At 31.6% G+C, this 19,628-nt stretch overlaps 2 protein-coding genes across 2 annotated transcripts; one reads left to right on the forward strand and one right to left on the reverse strand.

Moving 5' to 3' along the window:
* Window positions 1-3,067, forward strand: LOC100812225 (BTB/POZ domain-containing protein At3g05675). The gene is made up of 2 exons (XM_003527480.4): window positions 1-158; window positions 1,602-3,067. Exon 2 carries the CDS (start codon window positions 1,950-1,952, stop codon window positions 2,817-2,819), a length of 870 nt encoding a protein of 289 aa, XP_003527528.1. The 5' UTR covers window positions 1-158; window positions 1,602-1,949; the 3' UTR covers window positions 2,820-3,067.
* Window positions 3,068-4,046: 979 nt separating this feature from the next.
* LOC100812769 (uncharacterized) lies at window positions 4,047-8,373 on the reverse strand. The gene is made up of 8 exons (XM_006582323.3): window positions 8,237-8,373; window positions 7,987-8,133; window positions 6,657-6,690; window positions 6,018-6,069; window positions 5,054-5,107; window positions 4,901-4,966; window positions 4,382-4,458; window positions 4,047-4,309 (listed from the first exon to the last, which is right to left on the reverse strand). Exons 1-8 carry the CDS (start codon window positions 8,303-8,305, stop codon window positions 4,134-4,136), a joined length of 675 nt encoding a protein of 224 aa, XP_006582386.1. The 5' UTR covers window positions 8,306-8,373; the 3' UTR covers window positions 4,047-4,133.
* Window positions 8,374-19,628: the final 11,255 nt, after the last annotated feature.

A 19,628-nucleotide genomic window follows, 5' to 3' on the forward strand; every position in this document is an offset into this window, starting at 1 on the left:
TAGTGCAACTCAGTTTTTGATGATGATAAAGCTTGGGAGTTAAACGACACAGTATTGTTAGGGCTTTTACTCTCTAGCCTTGAAGCTGGTGAAGTGAGGATAGGAACAAAATCAAATTGAGCACTTTTCTTTTTCTCCTCTGTTCTTCAGATTGGAAGGTAAATTTCAATTTCTTGTCTTTATTTTCTAATTGCCTTCCTTCCTGTGGTTATGCTTGTTGCGTGTGTAAAATCAAAATCTTTACTTTTTTTATCCAACTAAGACACCCTTTTAGCTCAAAGATAATCAGCTTTTGTATGATTTTAAATGCAGTAGTTTTTTCAAGTCACAATTTGATTATTTCCCCTTTTTTATTTATGTATATGTTTTACTCTTGGTTTGGTTTTTCCTTTTTTGTTGTTTCTTTCTGTATATGATGCCTTTTGTCTAGCTGTGGCGTTGTTGATGTCCTGCTAGCTTGAGTTTTTTCGTTTCTTTTGGATTTATTTGGCAATGGTCATTCATTTGTTCATTGGTTTTCTTAATATTGTTTATCTTTCCACTTGAAATGTTCTTTGATACATTGGCAAAAAGTCATGGGTGCTGAAAATATGTTTCGCAGAAGCTGGATTTTGTATCCTTTTTTATGCTGGCTTTAGTTTTGGAGTAGACTTTGTGATTTGTGATAACATTTCTTTTTGTGTTTGATGCTTTCTATAAAAGGCTGGCCATGAAATAAGCATTAGTTTCTGATGGCACGTTAATCATTCCATTTGATAAGCATAGGTTCCAATTCAACTTGATAATGTTTTGTTTTCATGAACTGCCTTTTAATTCAAAGCTGACAATGGTTATTGTGTGCTTCCAAGTTCCAACTAGTAATAGAATGGATATACTTGTGCGAAAGCAAGTATATTTTAGTTGTCTAGTTTGTTTGTGTTGTTTGATAAACTGAACAATTAAAAAATTGTGCTAATTGACCTGAATCTGTTCGAAATGATTTTTGAAAAAAGGAGTGATCGTGTTCAATTGATTAATGAGTAGCAGTATGAGTATGGATTTAGTTCATTTCAGAGGAAAGGAATATGAGAGGTGGGTGGTAATGATACGAGAGATTCAAGAGAATGGATGCAGCTAAAACAGTTCCTCTCCTTTTCCCCCTCTAACCATTTCTTTATGCCCCAACATCTACTCCATAAATGTGCAATTTTGTGCTTGCACCCATTGTTTCTGTTACTGCTTGAGATCAATTGGAGAGAGAAAGAAACAAGTTTGGTGCCCACAATATAAGAACTGATGGTATCCATTAACTTATTTTTTTCTCTCCTATGATTCCATGTGACAGCTGAAAATCCAAATTTCTAGCATTACAGGCTGTGCATGTGTTCCCCTGTACTTCCTAGTAATGTAATTGAGTTTGGTAATTGATGAGCTATTCTGTTATAGTTTGCACGAGACAATTTGTTATGTTTTAGGTTTTCTTGCTTGCTTTCTTGTGTTTGGCAAATGCCTGTGCAGCCTGCCCGAATTTATGCCTGATTTTTAATTCTCTGTTGTGTTATGCTTATTTGATGCTTAAAATATTCTGTTGCATTGTGATTCATATTGTATTGGCATTGCAGTTTGTACATGAATATTTCCAGTTATATCTACCTTGCAAACTTGCCCTTGAGGCTTTAGTAACCTTGGGATATAGAGGAGGATTCAAATGTTACTGCTTCTGCAACTGTTTCACTTGCAAATGAAAACAGACTTCTTATAGATTATTTCATTGGTCCACTCGAGACTCGGACTGTAGTCATGCCCCACATTAAAGCTATTATATTGCAATGAGCATAATGTTAGAATTGCTGCTATTGCCTCTATTTCTTGGTAGAAATCACTGTGAGGGCACGTATGTTCTAAACTTGGAGATCATTTCTGGGTGAACACAGGGGATTGCAAATTTAAATGTGGTTTTGAAACAGTTCATGGCCATGTCAAAAATACCTAAGATTAAACCAGGAGATGTAAGCACTACAAAAGATATATTTGTTTCAGCTGTTCGCTTTGCCATGTCTATTGAGAGACCATGTTTTCCGTTTGGAGATGAGCTGCGAATCTCTGCTCAAGAGCAAATTGACTACATGCTAGGAGAAGATGGAGATACTACAATCATCATGGCTGATGATGAAGTACAATCAATAGTAAGAATGGGTGTTTATAACATCATTCATTCATTTGAAATGGATTTGTCTTCCTTGCTTTTGGACCCTACCCTTGAGCTTGAGGGTGTGTATGATAGGATAATGAAAAGGGTATCTGATCTTGAATGGATGTGTAATGTACTCCCAAAGATGGATCTAATGAAGAATTTTGTTTCTAACTGGGCTGCAATCTCAAGTAAAATTTTGGGGATTATTGAAGACAAAAAACTAGACCATGTCATGTGGGGGCTGAAAGTGAAATTGATAGAAGTAGCATGTAAAGTTTTGGAAGCAGTTGCTTATGGTAGCGTGATTCTTCCAGCTCCATGTCGGGTGCAATTGCTAAAGACCTGGTTTCCATATCTTCGGAAGATGAAGCCTTTACTGGATTCAAAAGCCGTTGAGGAGACTGGTTTTCCTTACAAAATGGATGAAGATTTGAGTCAGGCCATTGAGGGAGCAATAGTGTCACTGATATTGACATTGCCATCAAATGATCAAGCAGACATCTTGGCAGACTGGATCAAAAACCGGGAAGTTGGATATCCTGACTTGAGCGAGGCTTTTGAGGTCTGGTGTTATAGAACCAAATCTGCCAAAAGGAGATTAGTAGAAGGTTTAGATGGCCATGGTGATGGTGCTGCCAGCAGCTGAGTTTGGTTCTGAAATACTAACCTTTGCTCTTTTTCTTTTTTAAACATAATTATGGATAAATTTAGCTTCATCATTGTAAGATTAAAGTTATGATGTAAGATGGAGGTGTTGATTCCTTTTATGACACAAGCTGAATGAATTGAGGTACTCAATCCTTCACTTTTTGTTTATTTAATTGTACTAGACAAACTATCTGGTGAAAGTAGCATACAATAATCATATCTGAACATCAACATTTGGCCATTAAACCAACAGTGACTCCTATCGTTTTACATTGGCTGTGCAAGGTAATTCAGGATCAATATATTTCATTCATTAATGTTATTAGTTGTCTCACAAGGAATATATTTCAACTTTGCTTGTGTATGTTTTCTTATGGTAAAAGATTCGTGCCCGGGCTATGTGATGACAATTCAGCTAGCTGCATTGGGGAGTACACAAAAGGCAATCACACACACTATTAAGATCAGTATTTTTAAATAATCTTAGGCAGGACTGGTTATTCATCAATTTTTTGTTTTACATGTTAAATTTTAAGCATGATCTACATGATGGAGTTTTTTTGTTAAAATAAAAAACAGTTAGATGCAAGTTATTCTAAGATAAAAGAAAGAAGTCAGAAGCAAGTGTTAATGGACTTTACACCTGATAAATTGTTTAATGGTCTTATGCGTACAATTTACTATGACAGGAATCAGATTTGTAGTTGTTCGTTATTCCGATGGTCTTGAGACTTGTGCATATCAATCTGCATGCATGCTATTTATCAAAAGAAAATTACAGTTGGTCATCACAAAAGTGGATTCCGGGGCAAGAGTTTCTTGGTCATCCCCTTTTTGAAGTTATTTGTTTTGCCATCAATGGAATGCGACTAGAAGAGTTGTGCTGTTATAAATAGATTTTATGTTTTTTTTTTTACATTTCTCCATAATGTAACATTAAAAAAGTTGTTATTTTAAACAATTATAGTTATGTTTCAGTCGAACACAAAATCTCAAAACGTTTCTTAGATAGATTTCACAACTTATTAAGCACCGCCAAGGGTCGCCGTCACTTGTATATATATAAAAGAAGAAAACAAATATGTAAACCAACTCATTGTTGGGACCGATTCTTTAAAATGCCTACTATTTTCTTGTTTCCAATTATTTTTGTTTTTCCTTACAGTATTTTTAGTTTTTCTAAAACCAAACCAACATAAAATTACTGAAGGAGAATGAGATGATGTAAGGAACATGTACGCACATACATGAAAAAAGTGTAATTTTGTGAGACAATGTCATATACAACATTCTAAAAATTCAACAATGTATTTTAGAGCAAAACCATTATGGGATAGTAAAAACTGTTTATACATTTTGAGGTGACAAATAAATTTAAATGTCCTTTCAAGAAGGAGGCAGAAAGGAGCATCATGCCCAAAGCAGTGTGATGACCAAAAATACAATGACGGCCAATCCAAGACAGAGTCCCACTATTGCCATGAAAGCCTGGACAAGGTCAAATTAAATAACTCAGATGACAAAAATAATAATAAAAAAAGGTTTTCAATTTGAACTTACCTTCCCGTGTTTGAAACTTAAACTTATGAGTAAACCAGGACAATCCTCTGTCAACAAAAGGTGTCAGTGTCAATGCTCTGCATAAGAAGTAACTCCGTTGTTGGAAATGGTTGTCATTGTACTAAGTACTAATGTTGATGTATCATAAAATTACAAAAGGCCTTTGCCTAATTTAAATGTGAAGACAAGATGGAAACAACAAACATATGTACATAACAATGACAAGGTGCAATCTAGGATGGTAGAAAGATAACTTATCCCTCCATATACAGCTCTGATCCTTAAGATGAATGGAATTTTTAAAAGTCGTCATCATTTTTCAAACAGTTTACAAGCCAAATGCCAACTGTCATCCTTACAGCCAAAACAGTATCACAAAGTTACAATCTAGAAATGGAATGATACAGGAACATGTTTCTAACTAAATATACAAAATTTTAGGCTTAGTTGGGGCACAAGACAAGAACATATCTACATGCATTACACAACTAACAATGTGAAAGGGTTCAGGTAACTCACCCTCCTGCTCTTACAAGTTTAGTGATTTGACTACCAGCCCACACCATGGCCATCACTTTGAGAAATCTATACATCACTGTGAAGTTGTTAAACGTCATTTCAATAAACCATAACGGACAATACATGAGAGAAATAGCAGTAATATGTTTTTACCTTTTTACAGCTGCACCATAGCCCATCTTTGCAGGTGCTGGAGCAATGTAAAACCTGGCAAACATAAAGTGTATTCTTAGTTGCAGTGACCTCGAAATAATTTAGAAGGATCCAGAGATTGTGAATAAGGTATCCTAAGAAATAGTAGGCATGAGGAAGACTAACTCCAAGTAACCACCCTTGCCAAGAGAAGGTAGATAAGTAGGAAGAAGTGGGGAACTCAATACAGACTTACAATTTCTTATACAAACTAGATCTCTAAGAAAAAGAAAAGCAAAACTGCAAGCTAACTAAGAGGCACATTTGTTGACATACCACACAAAAAGAAACGTTGTGAGACAGTATGCAGTGTTCAAAAGTCCATAGGATAGGATTCCAGAAATTCCATATCTCCTCAGTTTCTGCAGGGTCTTGCCATATTAAATAAATATGTGCTACAATTATTTCAATGCAAAAAATTCACACCCACAATGCAGATACAGGGAGAGAGAGAAAGAGAGAGAGAGAGAGAGAGAGAGAGAGAGAGAGAGAGAGTCATGGATTGGAGACAGAGAGGGAACCATGGTGAATGTTAACAATGAAATTCTACACATGCAAATGCAATGTACTAAAGAGCAAATCGACTATACTATTTTTTATCCATGAAGGCAAAGTGACAAAGTCCTGTCACTTTACTGTTTGGTTTCTTGATTTTAAAATATTACTCCTTTCTTCCACTTCTCTCACTTCCTTCCAGGTAAGATAATGTAAGAGATAACTAGTTCCATTTTGAACTAAACTGGACAAACTATTTAGTTTTAGGATAGTTAATAATCAATTTCATTTCATAAGCTTCTTAATCATAAGAGGCAAGAGGCAAATCAGAAAATAATACATGCATGAAGAAGCTATCATCATCAGATAAAACAACTTTTCCAGTATCTAGCAATCAATTAAAAGATATTGCAGGGCAACATGTACATACTCATTGCTTGACAGAAAATTTCCTTTCTTATTCTCTTCACTGTCTGGTGAACCTGAAAATATCTTGTCATTGTCAATTATGATACTTAAAAAATTCAAAGTAAGATCTAAGCAACAGCAAGGGTCAAAATTTGCAACCATAATTTAATATAACATCTACCTGACTACTTTTTCCTTACAAGCTTAGCTTAACTCTTCTATTTCTAGGCACATTCAATCAGATTGCAAAGAAAATTTGGTCCCTATGAGATGGCATTTTGTTCAAATAAATCTAATCTTAGAATATTCAAGCTTTTATCAAGAAAACAAAATAATGTTGAGCCTTTGTCCCTAAAACATTAGACAAGAAATTGTTTTAAACTTAGTTTGTAGGAGAACTGGTAATGGTATATATATGAAGGGGCATTTGTCGTGGCAAAAAGCAAAGTGCCAGCAGAAATCAACAGCATAGCCACTGCTAAAAGCATGTCGCAATTTCTACAATCTACATATTGATTAAAAGTGAATGGCAAAAAATCAGACCCCCAATTATGCGAGCACCCTGTAATGCCCTCCATTTAAAACAGTAATTAGAAACTTGGAACAATTTAAAAAGACAGATCCTAGTTACTGCAACATTTTGGAAATAGAAAAAAAATACCTTCATGGCTGTATGCATCTGATAGCTCTGGTGACTGACCTTAGACCAATGATAGATAAGATGACAGTCCAATTAGTAAACAAATAAGCACAGAAAGAGAAAGTAAAATGTAGACATTATTTTTTTTTTGCTCAGCAAATGTAGACATTATTGATTGTAGATGTGGAAGAAAGTTTCAATAAAAGGTGCAAAAAGAAGATTCCATGAAATATCACACGTATTTGGTTGGAGTAAAGTGTCAATCCACTGTATGCTAGAATTACTATACAAGGCTGGTTAAACCTTACATCCAGCCTTGAGGACAAGGCCGTAATTCAAGAGGGTGACACATGGCAATGATACTATGATAGGAACCAGATAAAAAGGGCCCAGGCCCAAATTGAGGGAATGTTAAATTTGGTTGGGACAGTGTGTGTGATGTGTGAAGGGATAAGGAGAGAAAGGTTATTATGAGAAAAAAGCACAGTAGTAGTTTGTTGTGAAGCAGTTTGTACTTGGCAGAGAATGCATAGAGTGTTCCTCTGAAATTCTAGGCAGGTCAGAGTTTATGTCGACTAGAATATTGGTTTTATCATCCTTTATTTTAATAAATACAATTCCTTTATTTTCCAATATACTCAGGATCCTAATGGATCGCCAAAGTTCATATTCTGTAACAAAAACTGAGGTACTTACCTCCTAAAAGATTAAAAATGAATTTTCTTTATATTTATTTTCTTTTGGTTATTTGCATTGACATTTGTTTCATCTAATTATTATCTAAAACCATATAATATCAATTAAATTTCAAGTTTCCAACTGCAATTTAACTCAAAGTACAGAGCTTCCCCTCCTTGTGTTGTGTTTCTGCAACCTCAAACAGCCTAACTCAAAGCTTACTTACATGTTTCAACTTAAATCACAACCTACTGGTATACCAATCATAATTGGAACCCAAACTACACTAAATATTTAATCAAGGTTTTAAATTATAACAGTAGTTGCATTGCAATTACCAAAATCACATTCAATTGCAGACAAATGCACCCAAAGCAGCTGCAATCGCGATCACTATGGTTGCAGAGACCTCCAAAACCATGATTAATGGTTTACAACCACAATTTGACACCTTTTCCAAAGCCATGGTGCAGACAGATGATACACATTTCAAAGCCTAGTTTCTTAGATACATTTTTTTGACAAGGCCATTCAAGGTTTAGCTACCTTACACTTCACAACATGGGTTGCAATTGGTTGGCATTGGCAATAAACATGACACATGGAAACAAATTACACAATAAAATCAATTCAACATAAAGAAATAGTAATAACAATAAGATAGATTACTAACACTATCATTGCTGAAACTTGAACAAAGCCTTCTTCCACGGAAAGTGAGGCACAAACGGGTATTGCTCTTCAGTTCAGGGAAATACCATGGCATGAAAAGGGTACCAACCCTTTTCTTGGAGAAGCGAGGGAAGCACTCTAACTCAAACTTGAGACATACCCAGATAGCAGAAAACGAAACAGATCATAAATTTGGAAGGAAAATGCAGAGAAGATTGTGAAATGTGGCTGAAAATTTGAAGTGACGGTACCTGGTGGGTGTGGAGATGAGTAAAGAGTGTGGAATTGAAGTGTGGTGCAAGTTTATCAGAAAGAAACATTGATGGATACCGCTTCCGACGATAATACCAATAGTGAGAGAAGTGCGATAAGAGGTATTCACGGCCTGATTTTACATGTGTTTATATTATTATTACAAGTATCTTAGGATCATAGCCTTCTAATTTTTAGTTTAAATTATAATAAATAAATAAATAAATACTTTTAATATATAAATTATATTTTTGCAATAAAAAAATATAAATTATATTTTCATATATAATTAACAATTCAAATTTTGATATAAAACTATTTTCAAATAGTTCTTTAAACTATTTTTCAATTAGGTCTTTGATTTTGTAACTTTTTTTAGAAAAAATATGTTTTTGTTCCTATAAATATCAAAATATTTGGAATCCGTCCCTGTAAAATTTTGAGTGTATTTTTCGTCCTCGAAAAATTAAAATCTGTTATCTTTTTGCCCGGATGAACCTACTTGTCACTCTTTCATTGATTTTATTAATAGCTACTAGGGTGGGTGATTTCTAGGGATTAAAAATCATCAATAAATGCAAAAAAACCCATAAACTTGTAAATTCCTCTTTTCTAACATCTTTCTTCCCTAATTTTCTTCATCTTCTCTATCCACCAAGCTAATCCCAGAGAGGTGAATTCGGAAGCCAAGTTATTGAGTTTGTCGGCGACATTTGATTTCGACAGAACATTGGAATTGGTATTCGTAACGTTGAGTTAGGAGTGAAAGTGTTAAGTTATTGGAAGGAATGACAATTCAAAGAAGAAGAAGAAGATAACAAGGTTAATAAGGTGGTGCTGACCATAATAGAACATTTAAAAAAGAAAAAAATGTTTATTTAAATTCGAAGAAGATGAAGAAAGTTAGGGAAGAAAAAGGTTAGGAAAGAGATATATACAAATTTGTGGGGTTTTTTTTCTCCTACATTTTGTGACAATTTTTAATCCCACTCTCATAGTTGTTAATGAAATCAATGAAAGTGTGACATATAAGTTCACATACTCAAACTCGAACCTACGTCCGGATCAAAAAGTAATAGATTTTAATTTTTCGAGGACAAAAAAAAAAGATTCAAAATTTTATAGGGACGGATTCCAAACATTTCGATATTTATAGAGACGAAAAACATATTTTACGCATTTGTGATTAAGTCCTTATAGATTTTAAATTTGCCTTAATTTTTTTTTTCAGTTTCAAACCATTATAAACTAACCCCATAAACCTACTTTTTTTTTTGTAATTTAGACCCAAATAAAAAAATTAAAACCTATTTAAATTTTTTCAAATAGTCATCATAATTTAATCTTATTTTTAAACATTATCCTTCTATTTCATAAAAAAATACATCTCTCAATCATCATAAATTTGTCTTTGTCTCTCTATCTTTATCTTTTATGATTTATTTTCTTACTGACTTATCTATTTGAATTAAAAAAATAACCTTATATGACAATTTAAATCATTTACTATATATCTAAAATATAATTTGTATATTTTGAAATAGTTATTGATCATTTTTGTACCTACATGAGGGTATTAGGATAATTTTTTCCTTTCAGGTGGTGAGTTCCTCCTTCGATATGGCAGGAGTGGATATTTGCAAAGACACTCCAACGCTTAAGTCAATGATCTTTTCAAATATATATAGAGAATGGGAATATTAACATGAAAATGAATGTTTGTTACCTCGAAAGTCTCATCCATTATATGCATATGTTTATGGGCTTAGGATCGATGCGGCTTACCTTTTAGATTATTACGAATGCTAATTTGTGATTACTTGCTAACGAGGTTTTGATGGTGATTATATTACTTTTAAGTAATCACTTCTCTTAATATCTTCAATAAAGCCAACTTGTATTTTACCATATGTCCAAGTGGTGTTTGGCCTTGGCTAAGGGTGTCTAACTATGGCCAAGGGGTATTTGCTAATAGCAAGGGGCGTTTGCCCATGGTTAAGGGAGTATCCAACCGTGGCCGAGGAGTGTCTGGTTATGACTTGAGGATATCAGCTATTATCAAGAGGTGTTTGATTGTGACCAAGAGGTGTTCGTCCATGGTCAAAGGGTATTAGACCATAGTCAAGGGGTACCAAGTATAGTTCTATGACCAACAGGTGTTTAGCTTGGGATAATTTTTGCATTCATTTTATTGGCAAAAATTATGTTGCATGGGTGTTTCATTCAAGATTTTCATCATATGGAAAGGCCTATGCGGTCATGTGAATGTGACCTCTGCTATACCCATTGATAACGATGTCATTGCGAAAGGGCAAACAACGGATGCCTAGCTTATCACTTGGATTCTCTCCTCTATCGATCCCACTATATAATTTGTGTTCCTTCTCTACTGTGAAGGATATATGGGACTACTTGAAGCGTGTTTACAAAGAGGACAATGTTGCCAAATGGTTTCAATTGGAGATTGAAATTGCTAATTATCGTCAAGGGATTCTTTCTATTCAAGAATACTATTTTTGGATTTCTTAATCTGTGGGCTAAACATTAACCTATTCTGCATATTGATATTCCCAAAGCATTGTTTGCTCCAATCCAACGGGTCTACGATGCAAGTAAACGGGATCAATATTTCTTATGAAGCTTCATCCCAAATTTGAAGTCGTGTGTGTTGTTCTACTGAATCAAACTTCCATTCCTTCTCTTCATGACCATTGACAACTTTGTTTAAGATGTTGTTTTTGTTGCCTATTATGCCCATGGTAAAGGGAAAGGTCATGATATGACAAAAGTTCAATGTTTCTATGACAAAAAGTTTGGCCATATTACTTACAATTGCAATGAGAAATTTTGCAACTACTATAAGCAATGTGGTCACATCATCCTAGACTTTCCTACTCGTCCTAGGAACAAATCAACAGAGGCCTTTCATCTCCCTCTAGTCCTAGAATCTCTAGTGTTGAGGCCTTGACCCACCCCCAAGAGCGTCCAACAAATGGTATTGTTTGCTTTATCTACCTATTGGACATTCATGGTAAGCCAAAAGATATCTCTCAACCTTGATTTGTTGATTTTCTGGCCTTCAACCACATGATTGGTTCCCCTGAACATTTACAAGATTTTCATAGTTACACTGGCACCCAAAATATTTAGATGTTCATTTCCTACTATGCCTCCTCCTCCTCCTCCTGTTAACACAAGTGGTGGCAAGAGGAAGAATCCGAGTACCTCTAATCTGGAAGATGTGAGGGAGAAGAAGTGGAAGGCTACTACTTTGCCTCAAGTTTCTGCTTGGTCCCATGTCGATAAATACTTGGCTTTCCTTTCGATGAAGGATGGTGATAATAGTCAAATATGCTTTAATTTTACAAATGATTGAAGGTGAATATCTGCCATTTTTGATATATTTAGCCTTGTTTCGACTCAAAGTTAGGATAAAATAAGAAATTACACTTAGATACTTTGGGTTGATAAATTGTTAGGATTTCTTTATGTTTTGTGGAGTGTTGCAGGCATGTAGTCAGAAAATCACAATTGAGAACTATTTGCTTAAGCGTGACTTGATGTGCGCTTAAGAGAGCCAAGACAAATTGTAATGGAGGAGCCCTTGACATGCCTTGGTCAAGTGAGCCTTCTTGGATGCTTAAGCCAGAGGATTTAGATGCAATTGATGAAGACAAAACTCGTTTAAATGTGACATGTTATGCGCTTAAGTGAGCTAAGACAGTGAGGACACTTAGAGCCATTGGAGGTTCTCACTTAAGCCTAAGTCCCAAGGCACTTAAATGAGGGAGACCTAGCCAAGGAATATACGAAGACCACGCTTAAGCAAAACATTCTATGCGCTTAAGCAAGGAAAGTAAGTAGCCAAGTCATTTTGAATCAAGGGGCCTTGGTTAAGTCAGAGAGTCGTGTCAAGCCCAAGCATGCTACAGTTTATAAAAACTTGGCTACTGATTGAAGTAGTAGTTCTGTGTGAGAGAGTATCATTTCTAGGCTTTTAGATTGATTTCAATGTACGATTTCTATTAGCCATTGTACTTAAATGATGAGCAAGTAATCTCCCCATTTGTCAGGGTTGGAAACGATTGAACCTAATTTCATTGAACCTAATTTTATGTAATTCTCATTTTAATACAATTGTTCATGTTTTTATTATTCTTCTTCTATTCTTAATACTTGTTCTAGACTGATAACCTATTGCTTGATCATATGAATCGCCAGTTTAGTTAACAAACACTCTTTTGGTTCTTGAACGAGGAAGAATACCTATTTGGAATTGTCGTTAGACATAGCTCAATACCAATTACGCTCTGTTAATTCTTAATCGATAATGTTGATTATTAGATTAATTTGCCAAGACATTTGAATTTAATCTAAATAATTAAGGCTCTTCCACCTAAGACATCAAGATTAAAATATATTTGTGAATTAGGGATATATTACATGAATAATTAGATTAATTGGGTTTGTTATACTAAAAGAAGAGAAAATCAAGTCCAACTCTGATTATTCAAACTTCTTGATTCTCACAACAATATTGCGATCATTCTCTTGCTATCTACTATATTTTACAATACTCTTATTTTCATACTAGTTCTTTAATTATTTGTTTTACTATTAATTGTTCCCATCAAACCTTTGAGAAAACACTTTTAACAAAACCTTAGCCTTTTAATTAGAATTGTTTGGATAAATATTAATTCTTTAGGAGAATACTTAGACGCAAATCCTAATACTATTTTAAAGCTTGTGATTTCACTTGATCATACGAAAAATCCCTAACAGATGAGAAGTCGTCTCTTTGGGATAAGGAGTTCAACCCCAAGGCTCTTATTAATTAGCGACCGGATGCTCAGTCAGGCTGACTGAGCCTCAATGGATGTGATTTCTCGCTTCTAGAATCAATCTTGGGGCATTGCCGAGTTTTGGGTTGATGAGTATGAGAAGGCACATGCCGAATCCCAAAAGGCTCGAGAGGATATTGTGAAGGCTGAAAGAGATTTTTCAGATCCATTGCAAGTTTGCAACTTTACTTACAAGTTGTCTACCTTTGTAAAGGAAAAGCAAATAACAAAATTGTAAGAGCTAATAAATATGTGTCAAGGACTGCATATACTAATTTAAAATTTCACTTACAGGTAAAACCAGATCCTATTTTCCGGAACCATCGTAGTCCTGGTAAGGCAAGTGCATTGTAATATTCGCCGCATTTCATATTTTCATGCTCGAGGTAAGGTTGATGATTTCAGCAAGGAATCGTATTTTTAGTAATTCTTTTATAATTATAATTTACAATATTTAGGTGAAGTTTATCACTTCATGTGGCATTATATAAGAAACAGCACTAGAATATTCAATGATTTCGTCAGTTGATATTCATAATTTCTTTTATGAAACGGATTCTAACTCCATAATTGAAATAATCAATAATATAAAGGTATCAGATTCTTTATACTCAAAATTACATCATATTTTGGAAGTTTAATTTTTATAGACGGTTAGATTTTTATATTATCATTTATTTAGAAATCACTTAAATAAAACTTTTAAAGTAATTAACTTCTCCATCAAACACATAACTCAATTGCTTAACTAAATGTCTTAAATTTATGTTACATGAAAATTTATGATTTATAATTAATAATAATATAAAATCTTTTTATAGTCGATGTACACTAAAAGTTCAACAAAAAAAAGTATGTACACTAAAAGTGTAAATTATTCTTTCCATACATCAAACTATCATGCATAATAAATTTATTAATTTTTATAGTTACTATATTAAAAATTAAGATAAACTCACCTCCTTTATCCAGATTTGAAACCAACTCTAGACTATATGGAGAGTTTAATATATAATTAAATAACAATATAAAATATTTTATACCACTCTAATTAAATTCTAATACTACTTATCATTTTTTAAAACCTCTTTTTATATAAGAAAAAAACAAAAGACAACACCTTGTTGTAATCATAAACTCTTAATTAGGCCTGGACAAAGTGGTCTAGGTCAAAATAGATGAGTATTAAGGGGAAAAAGTTTAATGCGAGTGCTTGGTGGTAAAATAATTACGTCTCTTATACATAAGGGGAGTTTAATAATATATTAGATTTTAAATCCGTGTCATACATGAGTTTGTTTAAAATATAATATTTATACTTTATTTATTATTTTTTAAAAATATATGTGTATATATATATATATATATATATATATATATATATATTATTAATTTTAAAATATTTAATAAAATTTTAAATATAATTGCGTTAAACTCGAGGAAGATGATTAATTATATTTTAATTAAATAAATCTTATCTTAAAAATTCAAGACTATTGAAATTTATTATGATTTACCCCAAATAATAATAGCAATGTAATACCTATATGAAAATGATAAATTTTTAAAAAATAAAAATATAATAGATAGGAATGTATAAAATATAATTATCTAAATTTGAGTGTTAGTTTTTGCTATTGTTGATATTATGTTAACATGCACTTAATTTTTGTATGTTTATAAATAATTATTTTAATATATATTTTTTGTAAAAATTTAAACTATTTTAAATTTATTGAAATAGTGTAAGTTTTATTAAATGTATATTTTTTTAATTATTTTAAAATAAAAAATTCACCATGTTTACTACTTCTAATGTCTCTTAGTTTGTTGTTATTAAAAAATTATTATTTTTATATTTTATATATATATATATATATATATATATATATATATATATATATATATATATATATATATATATATATATATATATATATATATATATATATATATTATTTCCTATTGAATATAACGTTCCTGCAAAATACCTGTGAGGGTTTCACATAAATTTAATTATCTTTTTTTCAAAGTAATATATACAGAGAAAATATTATGAAACACATTTTTAGTGAAAAATCTACTACTACTCTGAATCAAATTATGGATTCTTTCAAATTCAGTATCATATTTATAAAAGTATTACTTTTAATTACTATGTTTTTAATGAAATATATTTTAAAATAATTAATTTTAAAAAAATAAATTTTAGAACACATATAATATAATACTCTACTGGATAAAAATAAAAAGTTAGTTTTAAAAGACTATTTAAAATTTATTTATCAATAAGGATTATAATTTCATTTTTAATATAAGTAGGTATGTTCATTCTTAAACGTTGCTATTACTATTACTATTATTATTATATGAAAAAAAAAATGTATAATGAATGGTATTTGTGCAAGTAATTTAACTCTTCATTAATATTAAATTTGCTCAAATTTATTGAGGAAGTTTAACTTAATAGGTTAAAAATGGTGTGTGAGTATTGTAAATTTTATGGTACCATGTTTAATTCCTACAGATAAAAAGAAAAATTGTTCAAATTTAATCAATAATTATTATAGAGTCTATTTTTTTGGGCTAGAAACACTTCAAGTTAAATTTACTATTATATATATATATATATATATATATATATAAATTTACTTATTATAAATGATTGAATAATTAATCATATAAAATATTTTACATCACTAATATACTCAAATTAAATTCTTACTCGCCTGGGTCTCACACACATATATATTATAGGATTGTTATTCAATCATATATTAAATTCCCCATATATAATACACTCTGATTAAGTTCTTAATACTTATCATTTTATTTTACAGAACCACTTGTCATATTTTAAAACCTCCTTTAATATAAGAAAATTGCAAAAGTTTATACATGTATAAACTTTTAATAATATTTTTTTTAAAAGCAAATATTAATTTTTGTTAGTAAAAAAATTTAAATCCACGACCTATTCCTTTCTGCCTTCATTCATTATCATCAAACTAACCTTATAGATCCTTCAAATAATAAACTCTTAATTATGGCTGGACAATGGTTAAGGTCAAAATAAATGAATAAATTTATAGACATATGAAGTCATCAACATCTTATCCTAAGACGTTCGTCGTGCATGGGTGAAAATAATTCTCATTTATAAGGTATATATAAATATTGTGTACACAGATGTTATCGGATACAGGTATGATAAATTTTAATATTTATGTCATATGACATTATATAATTAGACTAAAATATATTTTTTATTTTTTATTTTTTTCGTTTAGATGTAATTTAATCCTTTATGTTTTTTAAAATTCAATTTGACCTGAAACAAATCTTAAATCAAAGAAATAACTAATGTTTCAAAAAAATAGTAAAAAAATATTGTTGACCTAATAAGATGGTATTATTTATTTAATTATTGTGATATTTTCATTTTTTTTTGCAATACAAACAATGAAAATCAAACCTAAATCCTCTAGCATCTACCTTAACCTCCACCACTAGGCCAACTCCAGTAATTTTGTGATATTTTCATTTAAATTGGTATAAAAATTATAAAATGAAAGTGTCCATAAAAGCCAGATAAGTATATGTCATATATCCGTAACAAAAACAAATTTGGCAGCACATGATGATGATCTAATCATACAAATAACCAGCTATAAAGCAATTATGTTGATTCAATTTTGGCTTAAATGTATTTTTTTTCCTTCCTATTTTTTTAATTTTGATTCCTGTAGAAAAAATTATTCATTTTTAGTTTTTATAAGTTTTTTTTTTTTAAGTTTGATACATATATGATATTTTATTATTTTTGTTTTTGTAATTTTGATCGTTGTAAGGAAGAATTTATGATGACTATAAATGAAAAAATTAGAATCTTAAATAGATTAAATTAAAAAAACACAAACTTACAATGACTATAAATAAATTAAAAAATATTTAAAAAAACTAAATTAAAAAAATGTTAATTTATAAGGACTAAAAAATTAAAAAAATAAACTTACTTAAATAAAAAATTAAAATACCTTCTCCAGCTCTTGTAGGTGCAAAATCTCAATCAATCTCCACTAACAGGCAGAACCAGTAAAATTAAACAAATCTCTTGCCAACAATGTTACATTTCTTACAAAGCCTAGGATTCATCGTAAACAAAATCTTCTTCAATGAATGAAACATAAAGTAGTGAGAAAATAATATAGTATTCACAAATTAGGCTAATAAATTCACCTCGCCTCTCATTAATTGGAGAACGGTTCAGGGCCCTTGCAAGGATATCCGAATATGCTATTGCTAACACTCTCTTGTGCTTCAATGGATTCATCACTACCCTTATCCTCCGGATTTTTTTTTTAACAATCTTTACTCTATAAGTATCAGTGGGTGCCAGAGAAAGAATAAATTTGGAGGATATTCGTTCTGTTTCATCTCAATGTTCTCCCATTATTTATGTTTTGATAAAATTACAATATATAAAACGTTCCTTTATAGTTTTCCTTAGAACTTTTCTTCTCTTGGATAAGTTTTGTTCTAATACATCAAACCCTTGTATTGTATATAGTATCAAACCCTTATACCCACCAAAGTTAATAGGCATTTGACTTCTGTTGGTAGTAGCTTCTGTTTTTCATCGTAATTGCATCATATATGAAAAATATTTAGGCAAATTCTAAAACAATGCCATGCAATTAGTACTGTTGTTGAAGAGGTATAGGCAATGTACTCCACATAAAATTTTTTCATATACCCTTTTCGTTGTGTCTAATTTTTAACTTGTTGAAAACTTGAAGAGCAAGTCATTGAAGCCGATACATGATGACAACAGAAGCTGAGACTGAGAGGGTAGTGGTGATCCAGGATGCATCAAGAGATGTTAATTCAAATGCAATCCTAAGGGCCCTGGAATGGTTTTCTGTTAAAGCTGGAGATCAGCTTATAATTGTTGCTATCCTTGATTGGATTAGCAGTCCTAGTATGTTTTCTTTACTTCCAAGAAAGCGTTGTAAGGATTTGGATTCAGTTACATTTTCTTTTTCCATGTTTGATCTGATTATAAAAAAGAACACAGAAGGATATGTGAAATTAGATACTTTAAAGAAAAGTCATAATTTGAATATTAAGCCGTTTTACTTACTAATTGTAATTGATATTGCTAACTTTTTTTTTCCTCTTTAGTGGGTTACATGGTCAGAGTTGATTCCAGTTCAATGATTTCAACAAACAAGAAAATAATTGAAAAAAGGCTTACCAAAATAAAGGAAGAATATCTTAGGAACCAGAACATCGAGGAGATCTCCAACTACTGTAAATTGAATGAGGTTAGCACAATCCATATGCTTAACAAATAAGTCTGAAATATCGCACAAGAGTAGCTAACACTTAACACAGTTAGAAAAGGGGTTTGACAAGCTATAGGGCAGAAAAATTATACAGATTTCTGATGTATTTATATGATGAATATGTTCTATACATATATACCCTTAAATAATAATCTTAACGATAAACTGAACAGACCTATACAGTGTCTAAGAATAAAATGGTTTATGAAATTTTTATTTGGAAATGATGTTTCACAGATTGGATTCCAATTAGAAGTACTTGTAGGCTCTACTGCAGAGGTTGCTTCTAATGCTGCTAAGGAATTTCAGGCGACAAGGTTGATACTAGTTAGGTCCGTTTCTAACTTCTAACTCTTTTTTGCCTTGCTCTATAACATGCAAGTGAAACCGAACGGCAATTAACTACTTAAGATGGAATTGTACATGTTGCGAAAACTAATACAAAATACCAAAAAAAAATCCCACTTAAGCAGAAAAAGATGATGTCTAGAACTATTAAATATAAGATCTTCCTAGTTTTTTTGTCTTAAAACAATTTCAGAAATCAGAGTTATGCAGATGAACTGCTAGAATCAAATATAGGTGATAATGATACAACTAACGATCCCAATGTTCGAACATTTCAGATCATAATTTGACTTGCAACAGAAGTTGAAATGACAAAGAATGAAAATAAAATGAACACCAGCATTTTTTGGTTCTCCCAATATAAGTTACTTCCGCAAGCAAGTGAAAGAGAGATCAAACCAGAAAGAATATAGTAATTATATACAACTACTCTCAACTTGTTAGGAGAGAACAATTATCATTCTCTCTATCAATAGGAGTAAAAACACCTTACAATCTCTCTCTAGAAACTATAAAGAAAAGATACACAAGATAAGAGACTGAGATAATGCAAAACATCAATCAAGCCTCCCTTAAAATTATTTAGGCTTTAAGACTGCTATTTGACTGCAAATTAAATTTGGCTAGAATCATCCTCAGAAGGATAGTCATTCATTTGCTTCTTGGCCATCATTTATTTAGCTATTAACAATTTATTTTCCAACATTTCTCCCACTTGAAGACTTTGATTTGTAATCATATCTTCACACTCTTTCACACACTTTCATCCTTGCTATTTGTAATCATGCAATTTGATGTTTGATGTTGTAAATTGAGGAAATAACATTCAGATTGTTGATGTGCTCTGTTAT

This window comes from Glycine max, chromosome 6 (assembly GCF_000004515.6).
Source record: "Glycine max cultivar Williams 82 chromosome 6, Glycine_max_v4.0, whole genome shotgun sequence".
NCBI classification, from domain to species: domain Eukaryota; kingdom Viridiplantae; phylum Streptophyta; class Magnoliopsida; order Fabales; family Fabaceae; genus Glycine; species Glycine max.